At 53.5% G+C, this 26,269-nt stretch overlaps 1 protein-coding gene across 2 annotated transcripts in view; it reads left to right on the plus strand.

Moving 5' to 3' along the window:
• ASTN2 (astrotactin 2) overlaps nucleotides 1-26,269 on the plus strand; it is a 357,282-nt gene that overhangs the window by 79,870 nt on the left and 251,143 nt on the right. For both annotated transcript variants that reach the window (XM_075772822.1, XM_075772823.1), the window contains exon 3: nucleotides 11,733-12,117. In XM_075772822.1, coding sequence (XP_075628937.1) covers nucleotides 11,733-12,117 — 385 coding nt within the window. The remainder of the gene's footprint in view (nucleotides 1-11,732; nucleotides 12,118-26,269) is intronic.

Raw genomic sequence — 26,269 nt, forward strand, 5'->3', positions numbered from 1 at the left:
ACTCACGGGCTTTCAAATTGTGATGCTTTAAATCCAAACTGCCGAGGATGGGAGAGCTGGGCTGGACTGCCCCACATCACTGGTCCTTCCTCAGAAGGGTTACTGGGCTGGTGCCACAGCCAGGGGTTTGGCTGCTTAGGCCATGGGACTTGCTTTGAGAAACTGGGGCTGCTGGGGGCTGCTGGGGTCCATCTGTCAGAGAAGGGGAAGAGCATCTTCGGTCTTAGGCTTGCCAAGGTGGTGAAGAGGGCTTTAAACTCAAATTGCCGGAGGAGGGAAACCTCAATCCATCCCACTCCTCCCAGGCTGATGCCAGTGCCAGCAATAGATGCCCAGAGCAGGAGAAGGATCGCAGGTCAGCAGGAGAGCACCTCAAGTGCAGCACAAAGGGATTCCAGGCAGTCAGCCGGCTTCATCCGGACCCAACTGAAATGCCTCTGGGCAAACACACGGAGCGTGGGGAATAAACAGGAGGAGTTGGAGCCGTGCGCTCACCTGCAGGGCTGTGGTCTTATGGGCATCATGGAGACGTGGTGGGATGGCTCCTACAACTGGAGTGTTGGGATGGAAGGGTAAGGGCTCCTTAGGAGGGACGGGCAGGGGAGGTGAGGAGGGGATGTCCCCCTCTGTGTCAGTGACCTGCTGGAGGGCACGGAGCTCCCCTGGGGATGGGTGGGGAGCTGACCCAGAGCTCGCGGGTCAGGATTAAAGGGAGCGCAGGGACAGGGGACGTTATAGTGGGGGTCTGCGCAGGTAAATGTCCTTTTAGAAGCGCAAACATCTTGGTAGCTGTTCAGTCTCCCTCCTGCAGCATCCTGCAGGGGAGAGGTGTGGGTGGGAGCCCTGGTTTCTGCTTCTTCCTCTGCTCTGCTCCGCTCCCACTGTCTTGGATGGCCTGTATTCAAACAGAAAAAAGAGGGACTCGAATTGCAGGTGCCTCGTGCCGTACGTGCTTTGGGATGGGGATTGTCCCTGGGTGTGCAGAGCTCTCCAGAGCTGCAGCTGCTCTGGCTGTACCCCAGGGGTGCAGGGGGCCCCTCGGCAGATGCAAATCGAGCTTTTCCCCTCCCAGCCCAGGAGCGGGATGCCCCGCGCTCCCCGCTTGGGGCTCTGCCTCCCCGGCAAGGAGATCACTGGCCTCGTCTCCGTCAAAGCACACTTGAAAACACGCGAGCAAAACAAAGCTGGTGCGTTCCCGTCCTTTTACATTCTTGGCTTTCGATCAATACAGCAAGAGGGCTGGGCGAACGAGTAGCGAGGTTTCGGTAAGACAGCGTAGCGTGGTCCAGCGCGCCGTGGAACAAAAAGGTTTCTGTGGACCTGCGGATGTGTAAGCAATGAGGACGGGAGCTGCGTGGCAGGAGAACTCCTGTCCCCGTGGTTCGCTTGTCCACTGTGCCGAGCCCCGAGGTTGGTTGGAGGCATCGCGCCGAGGGCTGGGTAACGGGAACTCTGCCTTCTCGGCCAGGAAGACAAAATAGCCTTGAAACACCGGATAAATTTCATGTACATGCAAAGTCCAGGTAAAGTTAATGGGAGTTAAGTGTATGACTAAGCGGTGTACTTAATTGGGCTTTTAATGACCTGGTGGGAATAGCCGTGGTGTTTTTTGGAAAGGAGAAGGTTTGTGGACTTGCTGACTTTTTGATCTCTTCTTTAAATCAAAGTCTCGGATCTGCCCGCTCTGTGATGCGTGAGGGGGCTACTCATTTTTCAGATTGCGTGTGTGCAAATTGATGAACTCCTTTTTCTTTTCCTGGTGCGCAATGCCTCAGGTACCAGCAGAGGCTCTTCTCCGGGGTACGGGGGGCTGCGGCGTGTAACTCCTGCAGTGTGAGTTATGAAGCCAGAATTGCAAAGATGCCAAGCGCCGCGCAGACGCGTGCACGGGGCTTTTATCCCTGTTACTGTGTTTGAATACCCTCCCTCTCCCCCTGGAAAGCAGTGGTTCGTGTTGCTGATTTTCAGAAAGATGTTCATTATGCTGAAATATTTGCACTTTAAATATGGTAAGGCAGGTTTGATTTTTTTTTTTTTTTTTTTGCACACAATAGGCTAGATTGTTCCCAAAGCAGCTGCCAGCTCTGGGCTCAGTAATAGACCTTTAAAAAAACCCCCTACAACCACAAAACAAGCTCTTTCCATCCATTCCCGCTTGCACAATAGCACCTTCTCATCAGCTCCTTGCTCCATAAACTGTTCTGAGATGCCCATAAATAAACTCTAAACCCTTTTTCCAGTCACTCCCTGTCTTCGTTCCACCCCGCATACAGAGCAGAGTGGCAGCACACGCCAACGCAGAGAAGACCTGGCCCAACGATGGGGCTTGGAGATGTTGGGCTACTCCAAGAAGTCGCCATTCCTTAACGCTGCCATGAATTTTTCTCCATGTTTTGCCACCTTTTCTGGACAGCTGTCCAAGATCTGGCAGCCCCCAGAAGCTGGCTGGTTAATTGAGCAGAAAGGATGTTGTACCGTGTCACTTACCAGCACTTGGAAGCTGGAGGCACAATGTGAATTGTGTTCGTGTTCCCTCATCCAGAGATGTGCATCTCTTATTAGATTAATTTTTTTTTAATGTATGCAGAATATACAGTGGGAACAGCATTAATTCGCACTAATGGTTGTGAGATCCACTGAGAATTAACTGCATTTTTTGTAAATTAGTGAGGAAGCGGATAAACACAATTATTAAAAAAACCCAAGAAAGATACTTTTGCAACGGCAAGTACATGCTACTCATTTATCTGACAAGTGTACTTTACTTTTAATTATATTTCATCGTTTGCTAGCAAATGCTCTGCTGGTAGATATTGTAATAATCCTAGTAATTTCAGACCTTGCTTTAGTATTTGTTAAACCTTTGTTTGGAAGGGGTGTACCGCGGTGATTTCGGGGGAGCCCCGTGACCACCAGAGCCTGCTCCTGGGTGCCGCGGAGGTAAGCCGTGTCCCCGCGCTCTGGGAGATGCTCTCCTGCACTCGCTGTCCAAACAAAGCAGATAAACACGGGACAAAGGTAGGACCTGCACCGTGTTTTGTGGGGCGCTGAGGTTTGTGCGTCATCACTGAGGGGGTTTGAAATCAGCCGGAGATAAAGGCTCCTAAAAGATGTGCAGCTTCTCTGAGTTTTATCTTTTTTTTTTTTTTTCCTTTTTTTAATTAGCAAGTTTAACCGCATCCCTCCTTCATCGTGCCACCCCTACGCACTTTTTGCTGCGACTAGTACCAGTTCTGCTCTGTCTGTTGGGGCCAGCTGACCAACAGGTTGGCTCCTCCATCAGATGCTAAAATGAATGTTCTGCTTTTTTTCTGGAGGAGAAGGTACGAGCTCGGGCAGAAGCTGTGGAGGTGTTGGGTAGCGGGTGATGCGTGAGCATGATAAAAGTGGCTCTAGTAAGACACGGAGCGGTGCGGCTGGGCTAGCGCAGCGATGTGTGTCCTCTGGGATGCTCTGTATGAGCAGAGCTTAGTCTGCAGCTCAGGGTGAGAAAGTCTGGAAAAACCCCCGTGAGATGTTCCCGTAGGCAGCATCGTCTGTCCCCGAAACGGGAGTGAGGTGCAGGGTGAGGCGAGTTTGGCTCCTGGGGGACCGGCTGTCCCTGCCCAGGGGGATGCGGACAAATCTGCAGGTCTGTTGGGGGGGGGGTCTGGTTGAGAGGAACCCCCAAGTGACTGTCTCCGCTCTAAGATGGGAGCGCTGGAGGGAGGGGCGGTGGGGCAGGGATGTGCTCCCCACTAGCATCAGGCAAAGCAGGCTTGGTCGAGCTGCTGTTACTGGTGATTTCAGTGAAACCAAGCTGGGCCTTGGAGGACTTCTCTTTTTTTTTTTTTTTTTTTTTTTTTTGAATTTTCATGTGGGAAGGTATTATGGCCACACACAGTCTCTTGGATATCAGGTGGGTTCCCATGCGCCCTTCCCCTGGCAGAGGCTGCCTTTGCTGGTATGCGGCCGCAGGGCAGCTCCCCGGCCATCGGGATGCTCCTCGCCCCAGCCGCGTCCCTGGGGACGGTCGGGGTTTGGGGTCTGGAGACAGTGCGGAGGGGGACGCTGTATGGGTGGTGGCTCCGCTCTTGCTGGTTTTGAGGGGTTTGCCTTTAGCCCCGTGTTTAACTGTAAGGTGCGTTGGGTGTTGGCGGAACCCTGGGCTGGACTAAGGGCTGGTGAGACCTCGCCTGCGCTGGGAGACGCTTACCGTGGATGTGGTGACTTTTTTTATTTAAAAGCAAGGTTGGTTGTTCTTACCTCAAGTGGTTTCTTCCTTCCCTTTGGAATACAGATAAAATGCAATTCAGGTACCGGGTGTAAATGAGCCGAGCAGGATGAACACGTGGAGGTGTCTCAAGCAGGCTCGGGGAGGAGGAGGAGGGATGGGGCTCGGTAACTGAAACTCCTTGGGGGAAAAAAAAAAAAAAGCTTTTGTTTTTGTCTCAGCTTTGCGCTCAGCCAGCCTGCCCGCATTAGGGAAACATGAGCGCGAATGCACGAGACCTTATGCATTTTAAAATCTTCCCTCTCTGAGGGCAGGCTCCGGGTTAGCGGGTCGGACGATTTAGGTGAACCGTTTAGCGCGCATTAAAATCACAATTTATGCAATCTGTGCTCTGGCTTTAAAAAGAGCCAGCAATCAGGTGCTTAATAAAATCACCTCCAACCCTCCCCTTTCAGTTCACTGCAAATAAATGCTTTTTTTTTTTTTTTTTTTTTGCTTTTTTTCCCCATCATAAAAATGGATTAGGAGTCATTTTGAATTGTTATCCTAGCGAGATGCGCAGCTCGGGATATGCAGGCATGTTCGGTGTGGTTGCGGGTTGTGTGTGGTGGTGCTTGCGTACAGCCGGTGCCTGGGAGACCGTTCAAATCAACAGTTACCGGAACATCGCATTGCATGTCTGAGCGGCGCAGAAAGGCTGATTGGCAGGTTCACTCCTCCTTTTTGTTTCTGTTCTTGGATGAAACAGCAAAACAAAATTCAGCGTGGCTTTAAAAAAAAATAAAATTATATGGAAATGTGACTTTTTGTCTGACTCGTTAATTTTTTTTTTTTAACGTGGAAGAGTCAGGGATTTTAAAGTTATGGTTCCCACAGCAACTGTAACTCTCATCTCTTGTGCGTGCGTTATACTTTGCAGGACTGTATATGCTGTTAAATTTATGCCCAATGCTTGTACGTACAGCACGGCAAGCAGAGCAGCCGTGTATGACGGATCTGCGCCGGCCTGATGGAGCGATCCTGAGGGAACCCTTCCTTTGAAACCCCGGGGCCAGATCCTGCACTCCCTTGCACCCGTACAAGCCCTTTCGGAGAGAACGATTCATAGGTGCTGTCGGCTCTGGGCAGGGTTGGGTGACACGGTTGTGATAACAACAACAACAGAAGACGGTGCCCCGTCGGCGCTGGGGGTTAATGATGTTGTAAGAGGTGTGGAAAGAGGGGGGAAAAAAAAAAAAGATGTAATACAGTTCTCTTCAGGCCACAATTTAAGCAGCCATCCCTGCTCAGCAAAGCGCTGAGGCGTGTGCTTTAGGCTCATGGACTGTAATGGGAATTAAACACATATTTAAAGTTAAGCATGTGGTTAAGCACCTTGGTGAAGCGGTGCTCGAATGGGGATTTGAAGCGTGCGGGGAGAAAATGCTGTATTTTTTTAGTAGATTTGCCCTGTATCATTGCTGTCTTTTACGGAGAAGTGGAGTTGAGTGGTTCTGAGCGTGGGACTGCATCCAGATCTTTTTGGATTTTTTTTTTTTCTTTGCTTCCCTCTTGTAGATGTGACTTCTTCTCGCAAAGCCCGTTTCCCAGAGCCCTGTTTCTCTCCTGCCCTCTCCTCCTTGCCCGCGTTTGCCGGGCTCCGATAACCCCTGCCTGCCCTCCTGTGCAACGTGCGTTGGGTGCCCTGGGGCCTCGTTCTTCTGCTTATCTCCTCTTATCACAAAGCTGAAGGGATGTCGGTATTTCTGAGACCTTTTCTACCTTTTTAGACTTGGTTGCGATGGGCCGGTGCGTACGGATGTGAGGGGGAGGATGGAGAGGCAGGCAGAGGTGCCGTGGGTGCGGGAACCTTGTTTCTGCAGGAATCAGCCCAAACTCTCCCCCGTTCTGGGGACAACAGCCAGAGGCTGGTGGTATCCCCGCTCCAGAGAAGAACACGCTATGTAACATCCTTTCCCCTGCCCTGCTGCTCCTTTAAAGCCGGGGGGATCGCGTGCTGTCTGCGAGTATGTCCTGCACCCCGGGAGGGCGAGGAAGCGGCGGCGTGCAGAGGAGGTCGTGATAAACGGCGGTGTGTAGGAGGGGGAGGACTCCGAGAGATGTCTGCAGAGATCGGCCTTATTTTTCATCGTTAATGATCTGAAAGAAGGTGCAAACAGCATGTTAATTAAGATTTGCAGAAGAAATATTTAAATTGAGAGGTGCAGCAAAGAGAGCAATAAGGCAAAGGAGTCCCAGGGAGAAGCTGGTGTGGTGCGGAGGTTTGGTCTGGAAAGGGAAGAAGGAAACAGGAGCCATGCAGCCCATCACGGTAAAGGTGGTGGGTTTTCTTCCAAAGTTGTCCTGAGCGTAGCTTGGTTGGGGGGTGGGTGCGGGGGTCCCGCTGTAGGGTCTGGCACGGGGCAGGGACCTGCTGGTGGGGCTGGGAGGGGGAGGATGGACGGCTCTGGGGCTGGGCACCCACGGGCGTCTGCTCCGAGTTCGGCTGCACCAGAGGGTTTGGCCGAGAGGATTGATTGCCAATTAACAGACACTGTTACCACGGCTAACGGGGATGATCCCAGCTCTGCTTCTGGTCGCTGTTCACTCCGGGACGTGGCCTCGGAGGATCTGTGCCTGGGAACGAGTCTCAGCCTGGTGAAACGGCATTTATAGGGTCTCTGTGCTGCCGTTGGCCATCGCTTTTAGATAAATTAATTAGAAATCCTTTAGCTCGAATTACAGCATGGCTAAAACCTAGTGCAAATGTTTGCTACACCTGCTCATTGAGCGCTGCTTTATTATAGCCCTCGGCAGCGGCTGGGACGAGCCAGGAGAGGTTTGTGTGCCGAGGTGCGGAGCTCCCAGGTTTGGTCCGTGCTGGTGGCATCTCCACCTCTGGTGTGTGTTAGCTGGATGTGTCTTCCCTGCCTGCTTGTGTCCGCGGTCTGGTGGTGCTTTCTACGTCTGGGTTGACCTGGGAGGGGATGAAATGTTTGAAAGCGGGAGAAGGCACTCTAGGGTGGATGCTGTGACTCTCAAAGAAATGGGGGGGGGGGTGTGATCAAAATTGGGGGAGCGGAAGACCAGAAGGGACTCTGAGATCATCCGTTCTGCCCTCCAGTGCTGCACAGAGCACAAGAGCTCCCTGAAGCCTTTATTTCTCATTTGAAATATAACTTTTCTAAAAGCATCCAGGCTTGATTTTAAAAAAAAAAAAAAAAAAAAATTTTGACAGTGATGGATAATCCACTACAACCCTTGGTAAATTGTTCTAGTGTTTAATTACCTTCACGGCCAAAACCGAAAGAAAGTAAAAAGTACACAGCGTGAAGAGCTCTGAGGATTGTGTAGTTATTGCTGATACCTGTGTGCTCACCGTGGCTCGCCGCTGGGACTGCGCAGGGTGACGTGATGCTCTGGCATTGGGGTCCCGCTCGCCCCAGCTCTGCGAAGCCGCAGGGCACGATGGTGGTGGGGGGGTGTCTTTGTGCGGGGTTCGTGCTGGGCAGAGCCCGGCTGTCCCGGGGGACTGTCCTTGGAGCAATGGTCCTGGGCTGCGGGAGCCCCGTGCCATCCAGCAGCGGGTAGGGAGCGATGGGGCTGGTTGTCAGCATGATGTGGGACGATAACTGGTTGTGGATATGGTGCGGAAGCAATAGTGGCTTCAAAGTTAGAAAAGAAATAGGGATTTTCTTCCCCCGGGGCCAAACTTCCTATCGGTGTTGAGAGGAAGCAGCAGAAGGGATTTGGCGAGCACCGGGCTGAAAGCTGCGCTGTTTCGCACTGGTTCTGCTTTGACCCGCAGAAGGGATGCTTTGGTGTAACAGGCCTGCCCACCCCAAACCATCTTCTCCTCCAGCCTGGGACCTTCTTCTGTGACTTCAGTCCCTTTTTGCCGCGGTGGCCAGCTGACCGTTAGGGCTTGCTCTCATAACCGCTGGGCTGCGTCGCTGCACTTGTGTTTGACCGCAAAGCTGGAGGACTCCTGCGGGGAGCCACACCACGTCCACCCTACTGTGGGGAGCAGAAGTGGCCGAAGAGCCCAGGCAGCGTCAGGAAAAGGCCAGAGCCTGCCGCAAGGAGGTTTGCCCAGACCGCAGAGGAGCAGCAGGACTCCCTCATCTTTCACCGCTTTGGCAGAGAAGAGTGGTGGCTTGTGCTGGAAGAAGCACATGCATCCTCTTCTGCTCAGAAATCGTTCAGCATCTCGAACAGATGCCCAAACAGTGATCGCCTTCCAGGTCAGCAGCTTGGCAGCCTTCATAATTTATATGAGCGCCCAGTCTCTTGGGCTTCCAGGTGGCTTCTTCCATAGGTTTGCCTTTGGTGCTTCAAGTAAGTCCCAGCTGCGCTGCTTTCCAGCTTCAGATGAGATGTGCTCCTGTGCCACCAGCCCTGCGGTTCTGCACGCGTGTGGGTTGTCCCCACCAGCCCTCTTCTCTTCCATCCTCCTCCTCCCATCCCTCCTCCTCTCCCGTGGGTCTCGGCGACCCGGTGGCTCCCGCTCGGCCGGCGCGGGGCAGGCGGGAGCGTGGTGGGAAGGACATTACGTGGGAGAATATGCATGTTCACAGCTCAGAGGATTAAAGGCCCGTGTTCTTATCACTGCAGAACAGAGTATTATAAATCCAGCCTTAGAATACCAAATCCCCGTGCGGCTCGGCCATTGTTTGGGAATATTAAAAAGCTTGGAGACAGAAATAATCAGTTTCCGAATGACACATTGTCAAATAAAACATTTCTCATATTATCCCTTCCTTCTCCTTTCTCTCTCCCTCTCCCTCAGTTGGATAATTTAACATGAAAAATAGATTAAAATGAGGCTGGCATGAATGCCTCCTAAGTTTGACTCTTTTTTTTTTTTTTTCCTTCCCTTTTCCCCAGGAAGCTCTCCCGGCGTGTGTGTCGTGGTGAAACAAGCAGCTGCTGGCATGGGCTCAGGGACCAAAGGAGCCTGTTGAAACTGAGCCGCCCGCTCTGAGCCCATGAGTGCTCACCCGAGGGGCTGGCACAGGCACCCCCAGCCCTTCCCGGGCAGAGAGGGGGCCGTTGTCTCCGTGGCTGGTGGAGCAGCGACCTCCGGCTCGTCCCCAAAGGATGCGGGAGCCGCAGCCAGGCTGGGCTGGGAGCCCTCGGCTTGCTCGAGCAGAGCCTGTCATTCCCAAACTGGGTGGGAAATGGCACGCTAATAACCTCTGTGCCTTTACGTCTTTTTTTGTAATTTCTCCCAAGCGGAGAGATCTTTGATTTCACATGCTGGCAGGTTTACCTGCTCCATGCCGTTTCCCGGGCACGGATGCGAGTTGAGCCCAGCCAGGCAGGCGCACGGCCCCAGCGCCGCCGTGGGTGCCCAGACCCCTTCCCTGGCTCCAGGCAGCAAAGCTGCTCCTTGTGCCGGGGCTTTCTGGTCACCCTGGCCTTTGCCGAGCAGCAGGGTTGTCTTTGGTTGTGCTTTTCCAGGGAGGTGAAGTGCCCGTGTGCCTGCGGGTGTGGAGTGCTCTGCCCTGCTCTGCCCTGCAGCCGCTTTGCAGTTGCGGAGAGCACCCGGGCACGAGCGACGTCCAGCTGGGCAACTCGGGGTTAGTGGTGATGCTTTAGGAGAAGACGTTTCCTGGTAGTCACGTCCATGTCGTTCTGAAACTCTGCTGTACCGTGAGAGCCCTCGCTTTGCTGGAAGGACTCCGGCACACAAGCCGGACTTGATTTTGCAGTGCGGTTCGTTGTGTTGAAGTTCGTGGCCCTGCTGGGTCCTTGTCACCAGGTGTCCCTTTTGGAGGGTCTGCTGTGCTGTGGTCTCCTGCAAAGCGACCTTCCAAGGAAACGGCCCTGATTCGGTGCCGGGGGGGCTGCAGGTGGCTCACACCGGGGAGCCCCTGTGATGCCTTGTGATCTCCGTGCATCAGGTGCTGCGCACACACGAGGAAACACGTTTCTGCTCTTCCAGGTTGAGGTGTCCGCGCTGTTTCTTGCTTCTGAGCGTGGAAGGCCAGGTGGGGTCCTCATCCCACTGGTCCTTCAGGTGCTCCAGTACTGCGGGGCGTGAACGCGGTCGGCGCAGCGAGCCCTGTCCTTCTCCCACACAGAGATCCCCCAGCGTCTCCTGGCCACTGAACTGATGGCGCGCGTCACCTAAATTGGGGGAGTCAAGCTGAGCAACGTTCTCCTGAATGCCCGAGCCTTGCTCCCGTTAGAGCCAATTCAGGGGGGAGGCAGGGGGGTCCTGGTGGGAGATGCTGGGCTGGGCTCCTCTCTGCGGTGGGTTGTGGTGCTGGGGTGGTCCAGGGAAGCGTCTCTCCTCTGCTCCCGCTCCCAGGGCCTCTCCCCAGCTAACTCATCCTGTGCACTGCAATTTTTCATGCCGCCTCTTTACAGCTAATCCTGTTTATGAGTCGGAGCCGCGCTCTGGGTACGGCACAGCGCTTTGTATCGAACGCAGATGAAATATTTGCATGTCTCTGCTTTGTTTTTGCACACTCTGTAAAGTTCTGGGCCGCGGCATCCCCTGTGCCAGAGAAACCCCTGCCCTGCCTGTTCCACGTCGTGCTGCACGGTCCCAGTTGCTCGTGCCGCTCCTGATTTACACGCCCTGCTTTGCTTCTCTGCCGCGGGATAAAATTGCTCAGGCGCTGCAGAGATTAGGAGGCTGGAAGGTGGCACGTGCACAGCTCCTGCCTGCGTGGGGCTGAGCAACTGTTGCTGAATTTAACCTTCAGAGCAGCCAGGGGCAGGGCTGGCTCCCTTCGGCATTTCCCAGCCCTGCTCCTTCGGGAGGAGAGGCCACTTCCGTCGGCATAGAGATATTTAGGAAGTTTATTTTTTTTCAGTAAAGATGTTTTATTTTGGATGGTAGTGTAGTTGGGAGCTGCATTGAAGAACGTTTGGAGCCACTTCCATCGACATAGAGATATTTAGGAAGTTTATTTTTTTTCAGTAAAGATGTTTTATTTTGGATGGTAGTGTAGTTGGGAGTTGCACTGAAGAACGTTTGGAGGTGGGGGGAAGAGGAGAGCTTTGCAGAGGGGCTCTTGGTCTGGGATCTGTTGCGCTGTGCGCCCAGGTCTGCAGCTGAAGTCTCATTGAAACCACAGGCAAATCGCAACCAGAAACGGTGGAGCTGGGGTAACCGTGCCCTGGGGAGCGGCAGTTTCACGGTGCTGTTTGTTGTACCGTCATTTGTGTGAAACGTGGGGTGTCTCTGCGGTGGCTTTGCTGCTCCTGTGTCGGTGACTGGGTTGTTTCAATGTGTTTTTTTTTTCTCCTAAGTGGTGGGATGCAGTTGCCTTGTTTCCTGTCTCCCCATGCGAGGGAGCTTGCCCACCTCGGCCCCTGTGCGTGTGGGTGCTCTGTGAACCCACCCGTGTGTGGTTCGTGGAGCGTTGATGGAAGGGTGCTCTTGGGGTGGAGGAGGAGATGGTCCATGGATGCTGGCCACAGCATCTCCTGACCCACCCCTGTGCCTTCTGCATCTCCCGACCCATCCCTGTGCGTCTCCTGACCTGTGCATCTCCTGACTCGTGCCCTTTGCTCTCCTCTGCAGGGTGGGCTGATCGCACTGCTCCTGCTCCTCTTGGTCTTCACGGTGGCTCTGTACGCCCAGCGGCGCTGGCACAAGCGCCGCCGCATCCCGCAGAAGAGTGCCAGCACGGAGGCCACCCACGAGATCCACTACATCCCCTCGGTGCTGCTGGGCCCCCAGGCCCGCGAGAGCTTCCGCAACTCACGCCTCCAGGCCCACAACTCGGTCATCGGGGTGCCCATCCGCGAGACCCCCATTCTGGATGACTACGAGGACGAGGAGGAGGAGGAGACCCCACGGCGGGCAGAGCCCAGCACCAGGGAGGATGAATTTGGCAGCCAGGTGACACGGACGCTGGAGAGCCTGGGCCGGGGTGGGGAGGAGAAGCCTGACTACGAGAAGAAAGGTTTGTGGCTTTTCTCTCTCCTCTTTCCTCTCCCCATCCCCTGCCGGGGTGTCCCGTGCGGTGTCACCTAGAGAGGACGGCTTATCCGTGCATAGCCCCTGCGGCTGGCGCTTGGCTCTCCGGGCTTTGGTCCTCAGCTGTCATCTACAGGCTGGTTTGCAGACCTTGTCCTGAAGCTGCCCCTCCTGAAAGGGGAGTCACCTTTGGATGGTGCTGGGGAAACTGAGGCGCCGCAGCCGCCAGCCCCGAGGTCCCCTGGTCTCGCAGACCTCCCTGACTGTGCTTGGCTGGTGGTTTAGGTGCCATAGGAGGGTGTGAGCCGTGTGCTTGGGAGCTCCATGGAGATGTGGATTCATAGGATTTGACCTGCCTCCTTTGTCACGTCCTCTTCCAACACCAGTCTCCCGTTTCCAGCACGAGACTCCCCAGCGAGATGGGGAAGCTGATGACTCTGCTTTCGGGCTCGGTGGTGTGTCTGGTCCCAGCAATGACGGCGACTGCTGTGAAACCCCCGGCGCGATGGGGGGTGCCTGGCTGGGGGAGCAGAGCTCGCGTCTCCCCAGGGAGGGGAGTTGCTTTTTGGCTGTGGGTTTGTGCAACGCCTCACACGAGGCAGTGCGGAGCAGTCACTCCCGCTGCTCCAGCAGCGCTGGAGCTCCTGTCGCCTCAACAGGACGGGAATGCTGGGATTCATACCGACATCTCGCCGTGGGTGAACGCTAGCACATGGGCATCAATCAGGCCGGTCGTTGCTCTCTAGGTGGCAGAAATGTTCATTGCCTTGCTGTCGAGCAGGGCATCAGTTCTAGCGAGCGAACGTGTCGGTGCGCTGGGGCTCTGCCAGCCTGCTGAGCCTTGATGCTCCTCAGAGAGCTGCTCCATAAAACTGTATTTTTCACTAGCGGCAAAACATCCCTTGTGCTTTATTCTCTGAGCAATCGGACAAACGATCCTGTAGTCACCCGCAAACAAAGTCATCAGGGCTGTAGATTTAAGGCGAGCACATCGGAGCCCTGTGCAGAGCTGGAAATGGCGGATCAGAAAATTCTTATTGCAGGAAGAAGCACAGAGCTGAATCCGTGTGGGTCCGATGGGCGACACAGACCCCAAGTGTGAACCGTTTCCCACCCGTGGTGTTTGGCGTGGCAAGTAGTGTTATATACCATCTGTAGGTCAGAGTAGAAAGAAGCCTATACAATTCCGAAAGCGTGGCTTCTGGCTGCTGCCTGTCCCTATGGTGCTGACTGCATGTAAGGTACGATGTGGAAAACACCGCTGTTGTAAGGGATAAATCCCCTGTGGGGAGCTGGGCAGTGAGAGCTGGGCTGGGCTGCCCGTTCCTGAGCGGGCGAGGTGCTGTGGGCGCTTTGTGCCTTCCCTGAAGGTGCTGGGCTGGGACTTGGAGGAGCTTTGGGGCTCCCCTTCCCCAAAGCTCTGCCCAGCTCAGAAAGAAGGTAGTGGTGGTATCCCTCTGGGTAAAATGGTCCAGCACCGGCACGGCGAGTAGCCAAAGGCTGGACGCAGTAGGACAGAGAGACAGACAGGGTCCTCTGCGGTGACAGCGTACGCGATTGCGCCTGTCGCTGGCTGCCCGGGGTACGGGGGAGCAGAGAGGAGCCTGTACGGACGGGGCTTGGCCGTGCTCCCGCAGGCTGAGAGGAGGCTGTTACCCCTGGGAGGGGGGAGAGACCAAACCGCGGGTGACGGGTGCTGGTGGGGTCTGTTAACGCGCCCCTGGAAGGCCTGCAGGGGCTCTAGGAGGAGGCCGGCGCGAGAGCGGTCTAGACTGGCCGCTCTTTAGCTGTTCTCGTGAGTCCCGCTGCTGGGCCGGGTGCTGCCCCCCTGCCTGCGCGTGGGGACGGAGGGACGGCAGGCTGCACGGGTACAACTGCGTGACTCGGGGGGATGTTTCTCCCGTGCGGAGGAGAGCGGCGCTTTCCCCAGAGTGTTTCGGCTAATGCACGCTCGTTTGCGTGCGTTTTTAAAGCCTGCCTCTCAGAAGCTGCAACACCCACCTCTGCTTATTGAAGTGTCGTTAGAAGCTATTTAATATTGTTCACCTGCAATGCACAGTAAAATGCATTCAAATAAACAAAAGCAAAGTACATTAGCGCTAATTGCTGAGTGACTCCAGCGCCAGCTCCCCCCGTGCAGGGAAGGGGCTCTTGGGGTGACGCTGCGCTGTCCTTCCCTTCTTCCCGTGAGCTTGTGAGATTCCCGTGAAGCCTGCGCGGTCCCTGTCGGAGCACCCTCGATGGCAGTGCTGGGGGACGGGGACTCTTCTGGGCTCCGTGGAGGAAGCTGTGCAGCTCTGAGCATCGGAGCCGGGGAGAGCCCAGGTGATGCATCGTGCCGGGAAAGCAGGTCCCTGCACCTGTGGCAGTCACAAGTAGGGGCTGAGGTCGTGGCTCTTCCCCCCTTGCAGTGCTTTTTATTCTTTCCTCTTTCAAGCAAGGTTATTACGACGGTGATGGTTATCGGTGCTCAAACATGGAGGTGCCCAGGGGTCCGTCTGCCATCCTCGAGTGCTGATCCGAGCATCCGTGCTGGCATCCCCCTTTGTGTGCGGCTGGCTATTACTGGCCCGCGGTGTTAAGAGATGTTTCCTCAACCCTCTGCTTGGTGAGAATGAGCAAATGAAAGCCTTCATATAGCGTAACTGAGCTGCCTTTTTTATTCTTTCATATTCTCTTCTTTGTTTTGCTTTTCTATAAATTATTTAGAGTTGTGTGAGTGGGGAAGACAGCAGTAACTGCATTTCAGTCCTCTTCAAAACATAATAGTAAACAAGATCTAGGGCAGAATATTAAACTATCTGAGGGCTTCAGGAATTGGCAATAAAGAACTTCTTATGCTGACTGAACCCCCCCAGGCCAGGGCTGCAAGCTGCCTGCAGGGCCAGGGCTACCCCAGGCTGAGAGACATGTTCACAGATGCTCCCACCCGTTCAGCTCGTGATGCCGTCGGGATTTGCACCTTGGATCAAGGCAGGTTTGTGCCTTGCCTTGTCTCATCCTTCCAAACCCTGCCGGTTCACCGTGTGTTTCCTCCCAGATGGTCACTCTTGGATGAGGCTTTGCTCAAGGAGTCAAGCTACGGTATGTGCTGATTGCTCCTCCCTGCTGAAGCTGGTCAGAGCCTGGGTCATCAAGGACAAGGTGGCCGTAAGTCAGATCTGGGACTTTTACACCAGAAAAATAAATATACATGCTGTGAGCTTTGCACTCGGACCTGGTTTGCACGCGCGTGGGAAACGTGATTTGGGAGGTGTTGGACGTGCTGCACAGACAGGCGCTTTGACCTGCCTGCCAGCAGCAGATGCGATGGGGATTCCCGCGGGGATGCGGCGGGTGGGGTGGAGAAACTCTGCAGTTGGTGCGAGCACACACCACGTACCTGGAGATCCCCGGGGGCTGGAAATCAGTTCTGCTCGGGCATGATTTTACAGGTGGATTGAAGATGGATGCGTCAAGGGAAACCCAGCTGTGGAGCACGGCCCTAGCTCAAGGACGGGGTCAGCCTTCCCCTCGGTACCCGGCTGCCTGGCCGGAGCTGCTGGGTTTTGGTGTGATCACGGGGGCCGGGCGAGGAGCTATGCCTGGGAGTCCATCAGCGCCTGGGGAAAAGCTCTCCTTGCTGCTCTTGCGGCGTAGCGTTGTGATAAGACATCAGCTGGGACTTGTCAGCGGGCTCCAAATGGTATCATCGCTGGGGCTGTCACTAGAGGCTCTTTCAAGTGTCACTTCCCAGCATTAATTACCAGGGATGGCAAATCCGATGAAGATGGAACATTTCGGCTCGCCCTCCACCTACCTGCGCTGCTCGCTTCCCCCACGTGCCGGGCAGTGATTGATTTGCAGGTGCCGGGTCGCGCTGGTGGCGGGCGCTTTCCATCATTTGGGATTCACGCACCCACGCCGCGCGGCTCTGGGGCTTGCCTGCCCTTTCCACGAGGAAGAGCGTGGGTTTTTTTATTCCCCACGTGGAGCTTTTGGATGTATCGGGTCACGCAGGGAATTGCACTGGATGACTCTGCTACGTACAGCCCCGCAAAATGGGAGAGAAAATCCCTGCCCGGGCGGTCGAGCAGCACAAAGGTTTTGCAAATCCCGGGCAAGCAAAGCACGGATCAGCAAGCCAAACTTTCTTCCCGAGTCTCAGGCAGCGCTCTGCAGCGATGCAGATGGGAGGGCTGCTCCCGCACGATGCCGGAGCGTCTGAAGTGAAGCCCAGCGCAAACAAAACACGGGAGCAATGTGCTGAATAATGACATCTAGCAACAAGCACGTCTGAATGATAAAGTTAATGAAATTACAGGTTCTGACCTGATACCAGGCTCTGCTGTGGGTAGATAAACAGCAGGGCAAAGATGAGATGTTTATTTCTCCCTAGCTGCAGCTGTAATCTGGATGCGCTGTACAGGGCCATTAACATTATTACTGTTATGCAAAATTATTTTTGACTTGGGGGAAAAAAAAAAAAGGAAGAAAGAAAAAAAGAAAAATCCCCTAACTCCCTAGAAAATGGAAAGCTGACAAAATTAGAATTGCAGCAGGAGCACAAACTGACCTGGTGACATTGCGCAGAACCCAGATGAATTTAGACGGAAGAAAAATCCAAGGCAGTTTAAGAAGAAAAGTAGTCTTTTTTTAATTAATATAATAAAATGAAACGGAGCGAGGAAGGAGGCAATAGCCAGGCAGTCCTAATTAGCCAAAAAGGATCCCTTTGTGCCGGTGTGGAAAGGGGGCCGTGCCGTCCCCTCGCGGCTTGGGGTTATCTCTGGCAATCAGAAGGTCTCTGGGAATTTTGCGCCCCGTGGGTGTGCGTGGTGCCTGGTGGGGTCCGCTGGTGTGGGGTGCGGTTCCTGGGCTCTTGGTCCTCGCTGGGGAGACCCTCGTGTCCGAAGCCAGTCCCCGTGTGTACACAGCGTTCTGCGATTGAGGGCATTTGGGTAAATTCGTGAAGGTGATGCCAGAGTCCTCACTGCCTCTGTCCTCGCTTCTCCGGGTAGTTTCCAGTCCGTGCTCCTGAGGATTTGTGCTCTCCTGCCTTTCCTGAGCAGATGGCCTCAAGCTCCAGCCCTTTGGGAATTCCTAACTTGCTTTTATCGTTTAACATACCTGGCTCTCGTCTTTGCCGACGTGGTTCCATCCTACAGCGGCAGGAGCCCTTTGCTTCCATCCAGCAAGTGCTGTGCGGGGGGTTCGGTCCCCAGTCCGTTGCAGACGGCGCCGCTACATCCCCGGATGGGACACGTGGGGTGCACTGAGATGGGGTTAGTAAATGAAGGCCGATGAAAGTCCAGCAAGCCTGAACATGGGGTTACCCACAAGTTCCCTGACAAGAAGATTTTGCCAAACTAAATCTCCTAAGGATCAGTGAGAAGCAGAACTACTGCCTGGTGAAAACTGAGCAGAAAATAGATGTCAGACTTGAAAATCGAGTATCCGCAATTCCAGTCCTGCAACAAAGGACCCATCTTTATTTTCTCAGTTTCTTTCATGTTCAAAAAAAGAACTTTTCAAGCAGGCCTTCGTGCTAGCTTCACAGACTCTGCAGTTTGGGTATGGCCTCCAAGTCTAGACAGGAGACAGGACTTATTACTGATGGTACCAATGATTAATACCATCGGCATATCAAAGGTGTGGTTGTGCAGTCATCCTGAATTCATATCTCCTGGACTTTTTTGTCACCTGCTGTGCTAACTTAGGTAAACCTCTGAAGTTTCTCTTACTTAATCCATGGATGCTTTTCTCTGTAGCGATAGCGAGAGGCTTTTGAGCATGCCTGAAGGATAGCCTGGCACCTAGAGAGACCCTGGAGATGTAGATCTAGCTCCACTCTGCCACCGGCTGCTTTGGTAATGTCATGTCACTTAACAGTCCAGTCCTCATCTGTGAGATGGAGAGGGGAACTAAGTCGGACAGCAGACTGGGGGGCACAGGGAAACGTGAGAACTGCTAACGTAAGGGGTTGTGGTCCCACAGCCTCCCAGCCAAACTGCTCTGGGTGATGCAGCCCAGGAGAACCACAGGGCAGACAAGTGGCTTGGGTTTGAGCTAACAGCAAACAGCAGGCAGGGAAGGGTCCTGGTGATGAGGAGAGGGAGCTTCCTACGCCACCCACCAACGCTCTGGTGGCCGCATCTCAGTCATCATCTTCACCTCCCAGTGAAGACTCCCCTAGGGCAGAGGCAGCGCTCTGGCCCGAGGTTACTGGGGAAAGGGACGTTTTGGGGGCTGAGATGTGGAAGAGGAGGGCAGGTAGTTAAGCTGTGCTCTAGAGGCGTTATTTGTAACAAATACGTGAGTATTTGCAGTATCTTGGACGTGAGATTTAAAGGCAGAGTGCGAGTCAGAGGCGGTGCCCTCGTAATGGGCAGGGTGACGGTGTCCTCCTCCGCGATGGAGAAGGGAGAGCTCAAAGGCAGCGGGAACAAGATGACCATCCTGGTGTTGCCATCCCTGAGCTGACAGCCCAGCACCCTCGAGGGGACATGGGAGCCCCGCTGGGCTCGTGGCTGGCTGCGGGCAGGGAGATCCCCACCACGCCGGGCTGTGCCGTCCCCGGTGCGCCGCGCCGCGGCTGGGAGCCGCTGTCTGCAGCTCCATTCGCTCGGGTAGGCAGATGCAATGCCATCCTGAATCCAAGCATTAACCAGGGGCTTTCTGAGCCTTTAATAACTAAAATGATGGCTTAACGTTTGCTGGGGCTGGAAGCTAAAATGGGATAGTACGTCAGGCTGGCATCTGATGTGTCTTGGGGCTCTGTCTTCTTTCCAGTGACCTGATGGGATCGTGACCCTCTTTGTACGTGATCAGCTTTTCCCAGCTCTAATCCCCGCCAACTCCTTGCGTAATTTACAGAGACCTTTGAAAATGTATATTCACGTAGCCTGCCAGTGGAAAGTGGTTTTTTGCAATCCGCTATTCCTGGCTGAAAAACCCGGCTGCAAATTTCAGCTTCAAAGAAATTAAAAAAAAAAAAAAAAAAAAAGGCCAAAGAGGGCAGGAATTGGGTCCTGATTCAGAAAACATTTAAGCACGTGCTTAGCTAGTGTCTCTAGTTGTTAGAGAAATTAAACATGTCTTTAAGTCCAACGTGCTTAATTCCAGTGGATTTGAGTACGTTAATGAAGGGAATAGGAGCCCCAGTTGCAGAGGTTACAGTGGACATGCCATTGGGTCCTTCAGTTTTATGGTGGTGCTAGCTCTGACTTTAATGTTGATTTGAAAATGTCCACACCTGCCAGGGAAAAGCTTTGCTTTCCAGAGAGATAAACACAGTCATAATTAATATATTAATTGCCTTTCGAGCTCTGAATGGAGAGTTGCCAGGCTGGAGTTTTAGGTTTGTTTTGATTATCCTATCACACCGAACTGGTTGTCTTCACCCAAAATTTGGGCTGTCCTCATCAACGTGGAGGGAAGGAATGACGATCTCTTGGCCTGGTGGCCCTGTGGGACATATTCCTCCTCCCTTACACCTGCCAAAGACAGTGGTGTAAGGCAGCACCACGGATGCACGTGAGCGTGCCCAGGAGGTGTCCCCAGCGAGACCCATGTCCAACGTGCCTCCTGCCTCGGGTCAGGAGGGATGGGGAAGCTCCTGGGGGCTGGCGGCCGCCTCTGGTCCTGCATCCCCACGGCCAAGGGAGTTGCTGTGCTGGCATGTGCTTAATGACTAATTAAGAGTTAAACATCTCTCAGACTGGTCAGGGCTCTTCCTGGCCCACAGTAAGCATTGCTGTTGAGAAAAGGCTGGTAGGTTGGATTTCCTGATGTGGTGCTGTATCCCACTCGTAATTTCATGAGACAGAGGAGGGAAGAAGCAGATGGAGAAGCTGCTTCTGATGGTGCCATGGGGAACGGCAGAGAAAAGGGGTGTTTTAATATGCCAGCGTTTTGCTGAGCACCCCATAGGGATGGCGGTTTCGTGAAGTCCCACTGGTTTATCTCCGTTTTGCGAAGCTTGGGCTGGTCTCACCCCGATGCTGCACGAAATCCCATGTGAGAAGAAATACCCTTGGTCGTCCCCTCTCCCAGCCACAGCTGGGTGACTTGTGGCTCCTCAAGTCAGCAGCAGCTCTTTTAGCGTAGGTTTTTGGTTGGGTTCTGTGGGGCTGCTGATGCCTGGTGGAGATGTCGCGGCAGTTTTGTGTGCAGTAGTCCTGATTCCCCAGGTGTCCAAAGTGCTTTTCGTCCAGGCGAAATCACAAGCTCACAGAAGATAAGCTGTGAAGTTTTGGCTGTCCAAGGAAAACAAGCCATCAGGAACTATATTTATATAAATGCCAGGCGCGCGTTGTTCATCACTTTGTGCATCACTATGAATGTTTGATAAAGCACTACATTATTTAAGGCGTAGCTGGGTTGTAGGCCAGTTGTTGACCAGGATTAGCTTCGAGATGATTTTTTTTTTTTTTTTTACTTTTTGGGGGTTTTGTTTGTTTGTTTTTCTTCTCCTGATGCAAAACCTAAAAAATAATACGATGGCTGTTTATTCCCCTTGGGAGACCCTGAGGAATCTCAAGCGTTCTCCCTTATCCTGGATTTCCGTGCTGCGTTGTATCTTGCAGCTGCCTTGTGTGCAATGCAGGGGACCTGGGAGAGCTTCAGCTCTGCTCAGGGCCGACCTTCCATGGTGTCAGCATGGAGCAAAAACCTGCCACCGGTTTCTGAACTCAGGCTGACCAGGAGAAGAGGGTGTGGGGTCTGGGATGAAGACCAACCCCACAATGTTCCCAGATCTGCTGGAAATACATAGATGCTAGTGAGCGCTCGGGCAGCCCCTGGGATGCTCAGAGCTGAGGCTGCTCCAGATGCTGTTGCTTGCGTGAGGGCCATGGGTTTATCTTGGTACGTCGTGCTCGGTGCTGCTTCACCTTGCCTTTTAGCAGCATCGTGGCTCTGCTAGTTAGCACATGTGAGACAGCGTCCCCATGGGTCCATGCCGGCCTTATGGGTTTTATGGGGTGGGGATCAGGGAGGGCAGCTGCAGCTCCAGCTCTTTGTGCTGTTTGCATGTCCTCTTCCTATCCGTCATGTGTTACCTGGCTGCGGCGCCGAGACACTTAGTTTTGTCAGCTGGCTGCTAAGGAAGATGGATCGAGGCCGGGCACCTGCGCTGATATTAGGTCTGCAGGCACCTTCCAGCCCCATTTATCATTAGGCAGTGACCTACCCGAAGGACCGGTGGGAGAGGAAACTTATTAACGAGGTACTTCAAATCAATCCTTTCTGACGGCCCCGGTGAGTTACAGCGTTTGCTGCGACTCACCCACTGGGTCCTGCGAGGTCTGGCTGTGCTCGGCCTCGCTTCTTCGCCTGGGTGGCTTGGAAGTGGTTTGCTTTTGTGATAGCCTGGGCTCTTCCCTCAGCTTCAGGTCTTCTTCTGAGCCAACAAGCTGGTTCTCAGATCCTTCTTTCCTGCCTGCAGCCTGCACCTGTGTGCTTCCCAGTGTGGGAGATGGCTGGTCCCCACCACTGCTGGGGGGATCCTTTGGTGGCATTTGTGCCATGCGTGCACGGCTGAAGCTCCGCCGCCCCGTTGCAGTATGGGGTTTCGGTGGTTTGCTCTTCTCCTCGAGGTTAACATTGCTCCCTTATTCTCCCCGGCATGCGGCGTGGAATTGCTGGTACCATGAAAAGGTCTCACCTTGCCTCTTGGGCAAAGGAAATTTAATACCCAACTAACAAGTTAATTCTGCACCACGCTGCTGAGCGAGGAGTTGAGTGGTGGTTGAGACTGGAGAGGGGTCACCATGCCGCGTTTCCCACCCACATTTGCTGGTCGTTGCTGTTCCCAGATGCCTGCCTTGCCCGTGCCTGTTCCTAGGGGTGCTGGGACTCGCTCACTCTCACCCACCTCCTGCTTTACAGATGCCGAGGTGCTGCTCCTCCAGGTCCGTCCTCCAGTGGAGGTTCCTCAGCCGGGTGAGGATGGAGCTTTCTCCTGCCCTTGGTGGGTCTCTGCCCCAGCTGGCTCCCCGGGGCAGATTTTTCCCTGGTTTTGCGGAGTGGTTGGAGATGTGCAGTGGAGGTCAGCGCTGTGCTCTCGAGCTGGCAGGTCTCTTCCACGGAACATTAGCCCGGGCTGCTTCATGTGCCCATTAGCACCAAATTGGGAACCTTCCTCCAGAGTGTTCTTATTTAACTTTTCAATTATTTTATAACTTGAGGAGCATTAGCTGCTGCTGAGGGTCTGCCCATCTTCCCTGCTCCTCTCTGCTCGCTGCCTAAGTGAAAAAGTTACGGTGCCTCATAAAAAACCCCGTAAGTTAAGGGTTTTATTAGAGTGGAGATGGTGAGAAGCATAGTCCCAGTGGCCTGGACTCCCTAGGTGCTGGGGTGGACGGAGGTGGGGCAGGCTTCATGGGGCAGCATCCTGTGGCCAAAGGCTTTTCCTTGCCAAAGGACAAATAGGGCAAAGGGACGAATTATAGAATCACAGAATGGTTTGGGTTGGAAGGAACCGTTAAAGCTCACCTAGTCCAACCGCCCTGCAGTGAGCAGGGACGTCTTCAACTAGATCAGGGTGCTCAGAGCCCCGTCCAACCTGAATGTTTCCAAGGATGGGGCAGCTACCACCTCTCTGGGCAACCTGTGCCAGTGTTTCACCATCCTCACTGTAAAAAATTTCTTTCTTGTGTCTCGTCCGAATGTCCCCTCTTTTAGTTTAAAACCATTACCCCTCGTCCTGTTGTTACAGCCCCTACTAAAAAGTCTGTCCCCATCTTTCTATAAGCCCTCTTTAAGTATTGAAAAGCCGCGCTAAGGTCTTCCCAGAGCCTGCTCTTCTCCAGGCTGAACAACCCCAATCTGCAATGCCCCGTAGATGTCAGGGGAGGGATGTGCTGGAAAATTCTTTGCCCCATGGAAGAGCTGAGGGTTTCCTAGTCGGATACAGCTCCTGGGGAGGTCAAATCCAGCTGGCAGCAGAAAATACCGAGACCCGGCTGCTTTGCAGGGTGCTCGCCATGCAAAGGTGCGAGGCAGAGGTGGGGACCGCTGGACCGCGGCTCTTGAGCGTTTGATCTTTTGCGATGTGTTCATAATTATATGGCATTGTCTTAGTTACCAGCATGGGAAGTGGGGAGTGTGGTGGGGAGAACAGAAAGGAGGAAGGTAGAAAGGCAAGGAAAGCACGGGGTGAACAAATAACTCGCAGCCTCCATCGATGGGGCCACGATTGTGGTCGAAGTTGGAACCAATGCTGTTAATACAATGCTTATTCATTTCCTATAATAAAAAAACAGAAGTGCTTTGCAATTACCCAATTCCGAATGAAATTAACATTCCGTGGCATTTTCCAGTAAACGGTTAGTTTGCACACATGAGTGGAGGCAATTAGCTGGGAAGCAATTGAGCGCCGTGACTGGAGAGAGGATGAAGAAGGGTCAGGGCAGGCGGTGCTGGGTGGGCACTGCCGTGGGCTCCAGCTCCAGATGCCCCTTCCCGGCGGGCCGGGCGTTCCCCTGGGTCCTGCCGGTGTGAGGAGCAGCTCGCCGGGCTGCAGCAAGGCCGGGAGCTGCAGCTATTATCTCCTGCTCTCTCTGGATTGAGGGGGGAAATGGCAAAGCTTTGCAATAAAGAGGGGAAAGCAAAGAGTGGGTGCGTGGTCAGAGGGGTGTGGGTGCCCTGGTGCTCCCCAGGGTCCCCATCCCCATTGCGGGACCCCGAGTCCCAGGTCTCCATCCCCCTCCCATGCTGCACGCCAGCCTCCCCCGGCATCCCCCTTCCCCATCCATCAGCACCCCGGGCTTTATTAAAAACCAAGGGAGACTTCCCCCCCCCGACCATTTGTTAAACTACCGAAAACTTATGATCCTATCGGGTTTTTTTTTTCCCCCTGCCTCGTACCAGATAAGGACTGTGCTGGCTCTGAGCCCGGAGCTGAGGGTGGTGGAGAACGGGGTAGGGAAGCAGTCATCTCATGAATATATGAAGGAGGAAAGTACATTTGTTCAGTTTCCTTCAAAGGAGACATCTCAAATAAAACTTTATCTCTTCTTCTGCTACCCTCCCCCTCCAATTTGCAATTAAAATCAGATTTTTGCGTATAAAAATCTATTTTTATAGCGAGAGATTTATTAATGCATATAATAATCTATTAATGTATTAATACCTATGTATTAATGCCTATGTTAAAAAAAGTATATGTTTTCTATTTTAAAACTCGACAAAAAGGGTTGGGAACAAAAAGAAAGAAAAAGTCGAGATGGAATACAAGCCTGTTTTCAAAATGCTCCTGGCTTCCCATATCCCTCTGCTGCTGCATCTGAAAACCCTTCTGTGTAAAAGAGCTTCTCGGCGAGAGATTGATCCTCCCTCGCGCCACGCTGGCAGGCTGGGCTGGGGGCCAGCTCCGGCAAAGCGCGCGGTGCCACGTATATCATTTCCCCTGATGGGTTCGCCTAAGGATGGCGTGGAGATGTATGTATTGCAGGAGGTGCTTGGTCCCCTGATGTATGGGGTACGTGTGGTTATTTGTGCTTTGTTTTGATGGGGTTTTTTTATATATATATATATATATATATTTTTTTTTTTTAAAGTTGCTTGTGTAATGCAGCCAGTAGTCTCCTGGTGTTCTTGGACGTGCCGTGCCTGCGTGCGGCGTATGACTTGGACAAGTGGAGAGCAGGGGACCAATGAGGACAGAGAGTCTTGCTTGAGAGAGGTGGTAGAGGGGTTTGGTGGCTGGAGAAAGAGATGGAGAGGTAAAGTTCTCAGTGTTTCTCCTGTCTTGGCTCTATCCATCATGCTCTGTGGCAGGACGTCACTCTCAAGATGTGTTCTCATCCCAACATGTGTGAAACTGTTGTACAGATCTCTCACCGTCATCACACAGGCAGCGGCGTAATTGCCTAATTTTATGCTAGTAGAGCTCTCTGCTCTCTGGAGCTTAGTACCTTCAGGGTGGCACTGTTGAAAATCAGTCCACATCCCAGTTTCAGAACAAACACCGGTGCTTATTTCATGCTTCGAAAAGCAACAAACACCCATTATTTAGACTTGGTGACAAAACAGGGTTTCCACCATGTGGAAAACTTCCAGTATTGTGAAATTTATACTCGTCCCAAGTAGAATCAGAAAGTCGATTTCTTGAAATACTTTGTAAAATAGAAATTTCCAAAACACCCATCCAGAAACATCAAAATGTCTGTATTGAAACTCAAAGGTCTGATTTCGAGGAAACAATTGTGACGTTATTAAAGTGTGTTACGCATACCTGATGTCGCATGGCGCTTTACGGACGTGACGATGCACTAGACCTTTTGAGCCAGCGTCAGTGATTCCCAGGAGAGCACCCTCCTCTGCGCCTGGAAAGAGCGGATTATTTGAAAAATCCTGGAAGCGGTTGGTGAGAGGGCAGGAGATGGGCATGGAGAAGAGCTGGTGTCCGAGATGAGGGGGCTGCATCCTACACACGGCCATGGGTGCCATCACGAACGCACGCAAAAGTCAGGAGGTAAAAATCCCACCAACCTTGACTTCTAATTGCGCCCAAACTTTTCCATTTAATCCTTGATTGAGTTTGATGTGTTTTTGCAAAACACTGATTCCAGCGAAGCGGCACGCTCAGTCGAGCAGCTCTTGAGCTGCTCTGTGAGTTACTCCTCTCTACGAAACTCTGGGAGCATTTTAAGCACTGGAAATGTTGAGGAATCGATAACTTGCCCTTTGACACTGAGAAATCAAAGAGAGGGATGGGAAAATCAGATGCTTAAAAACCTATATTTATTACAAATATGTTTTCCTCAATACCTAGTGCGGGAAGCTCTAATAGAAGCTGCTGTTGCCTTTCCAGTCTTCTCCTTGCAGCTGCGGCAGTGCAGATGTTGAGTGAGGAGTGCAGGGACCGTCGTGGCTCCAGGGACCGAAACCGTAGCTGAACACCGAGGTCCGGGGGAAGCCGGTACCTTTGCAGTCCTTAAGCCTCGCTGCTTGCTTTTCGTACGCTGCACAAGCCGAGCCGTGGGGCTGCGGCAGCACGGGGCGTTGAGCCTGGTTTGGAGAGGAGCTGCTGCCCTGCCCCTGCCCTGCCGGGGTCCGACGTGGCGTCGAGTGGGGCTGCCAGGTACTGGGGTGGATATGGGGTGTCTGCGGGCTGCAGGAGCCTCGGCTTAGCCTGAGGGCAGTTCTCCAGC

The sequence above is a fragment of the Balearica regulorum genome, chromosome 20, assembly GCF_011004875.1.
Source record: "Balearica regulorum gibbericeps isolate bBalReg1 chromosome 20, bBalReg1.pri, whole genome shotgun sequence".
Taxonomy (NCBI): Eukaryota; Metazoa; Chordata; class Aves; order Gruiformes; family Gruidae; genus Balearica; species Balearica regulorum.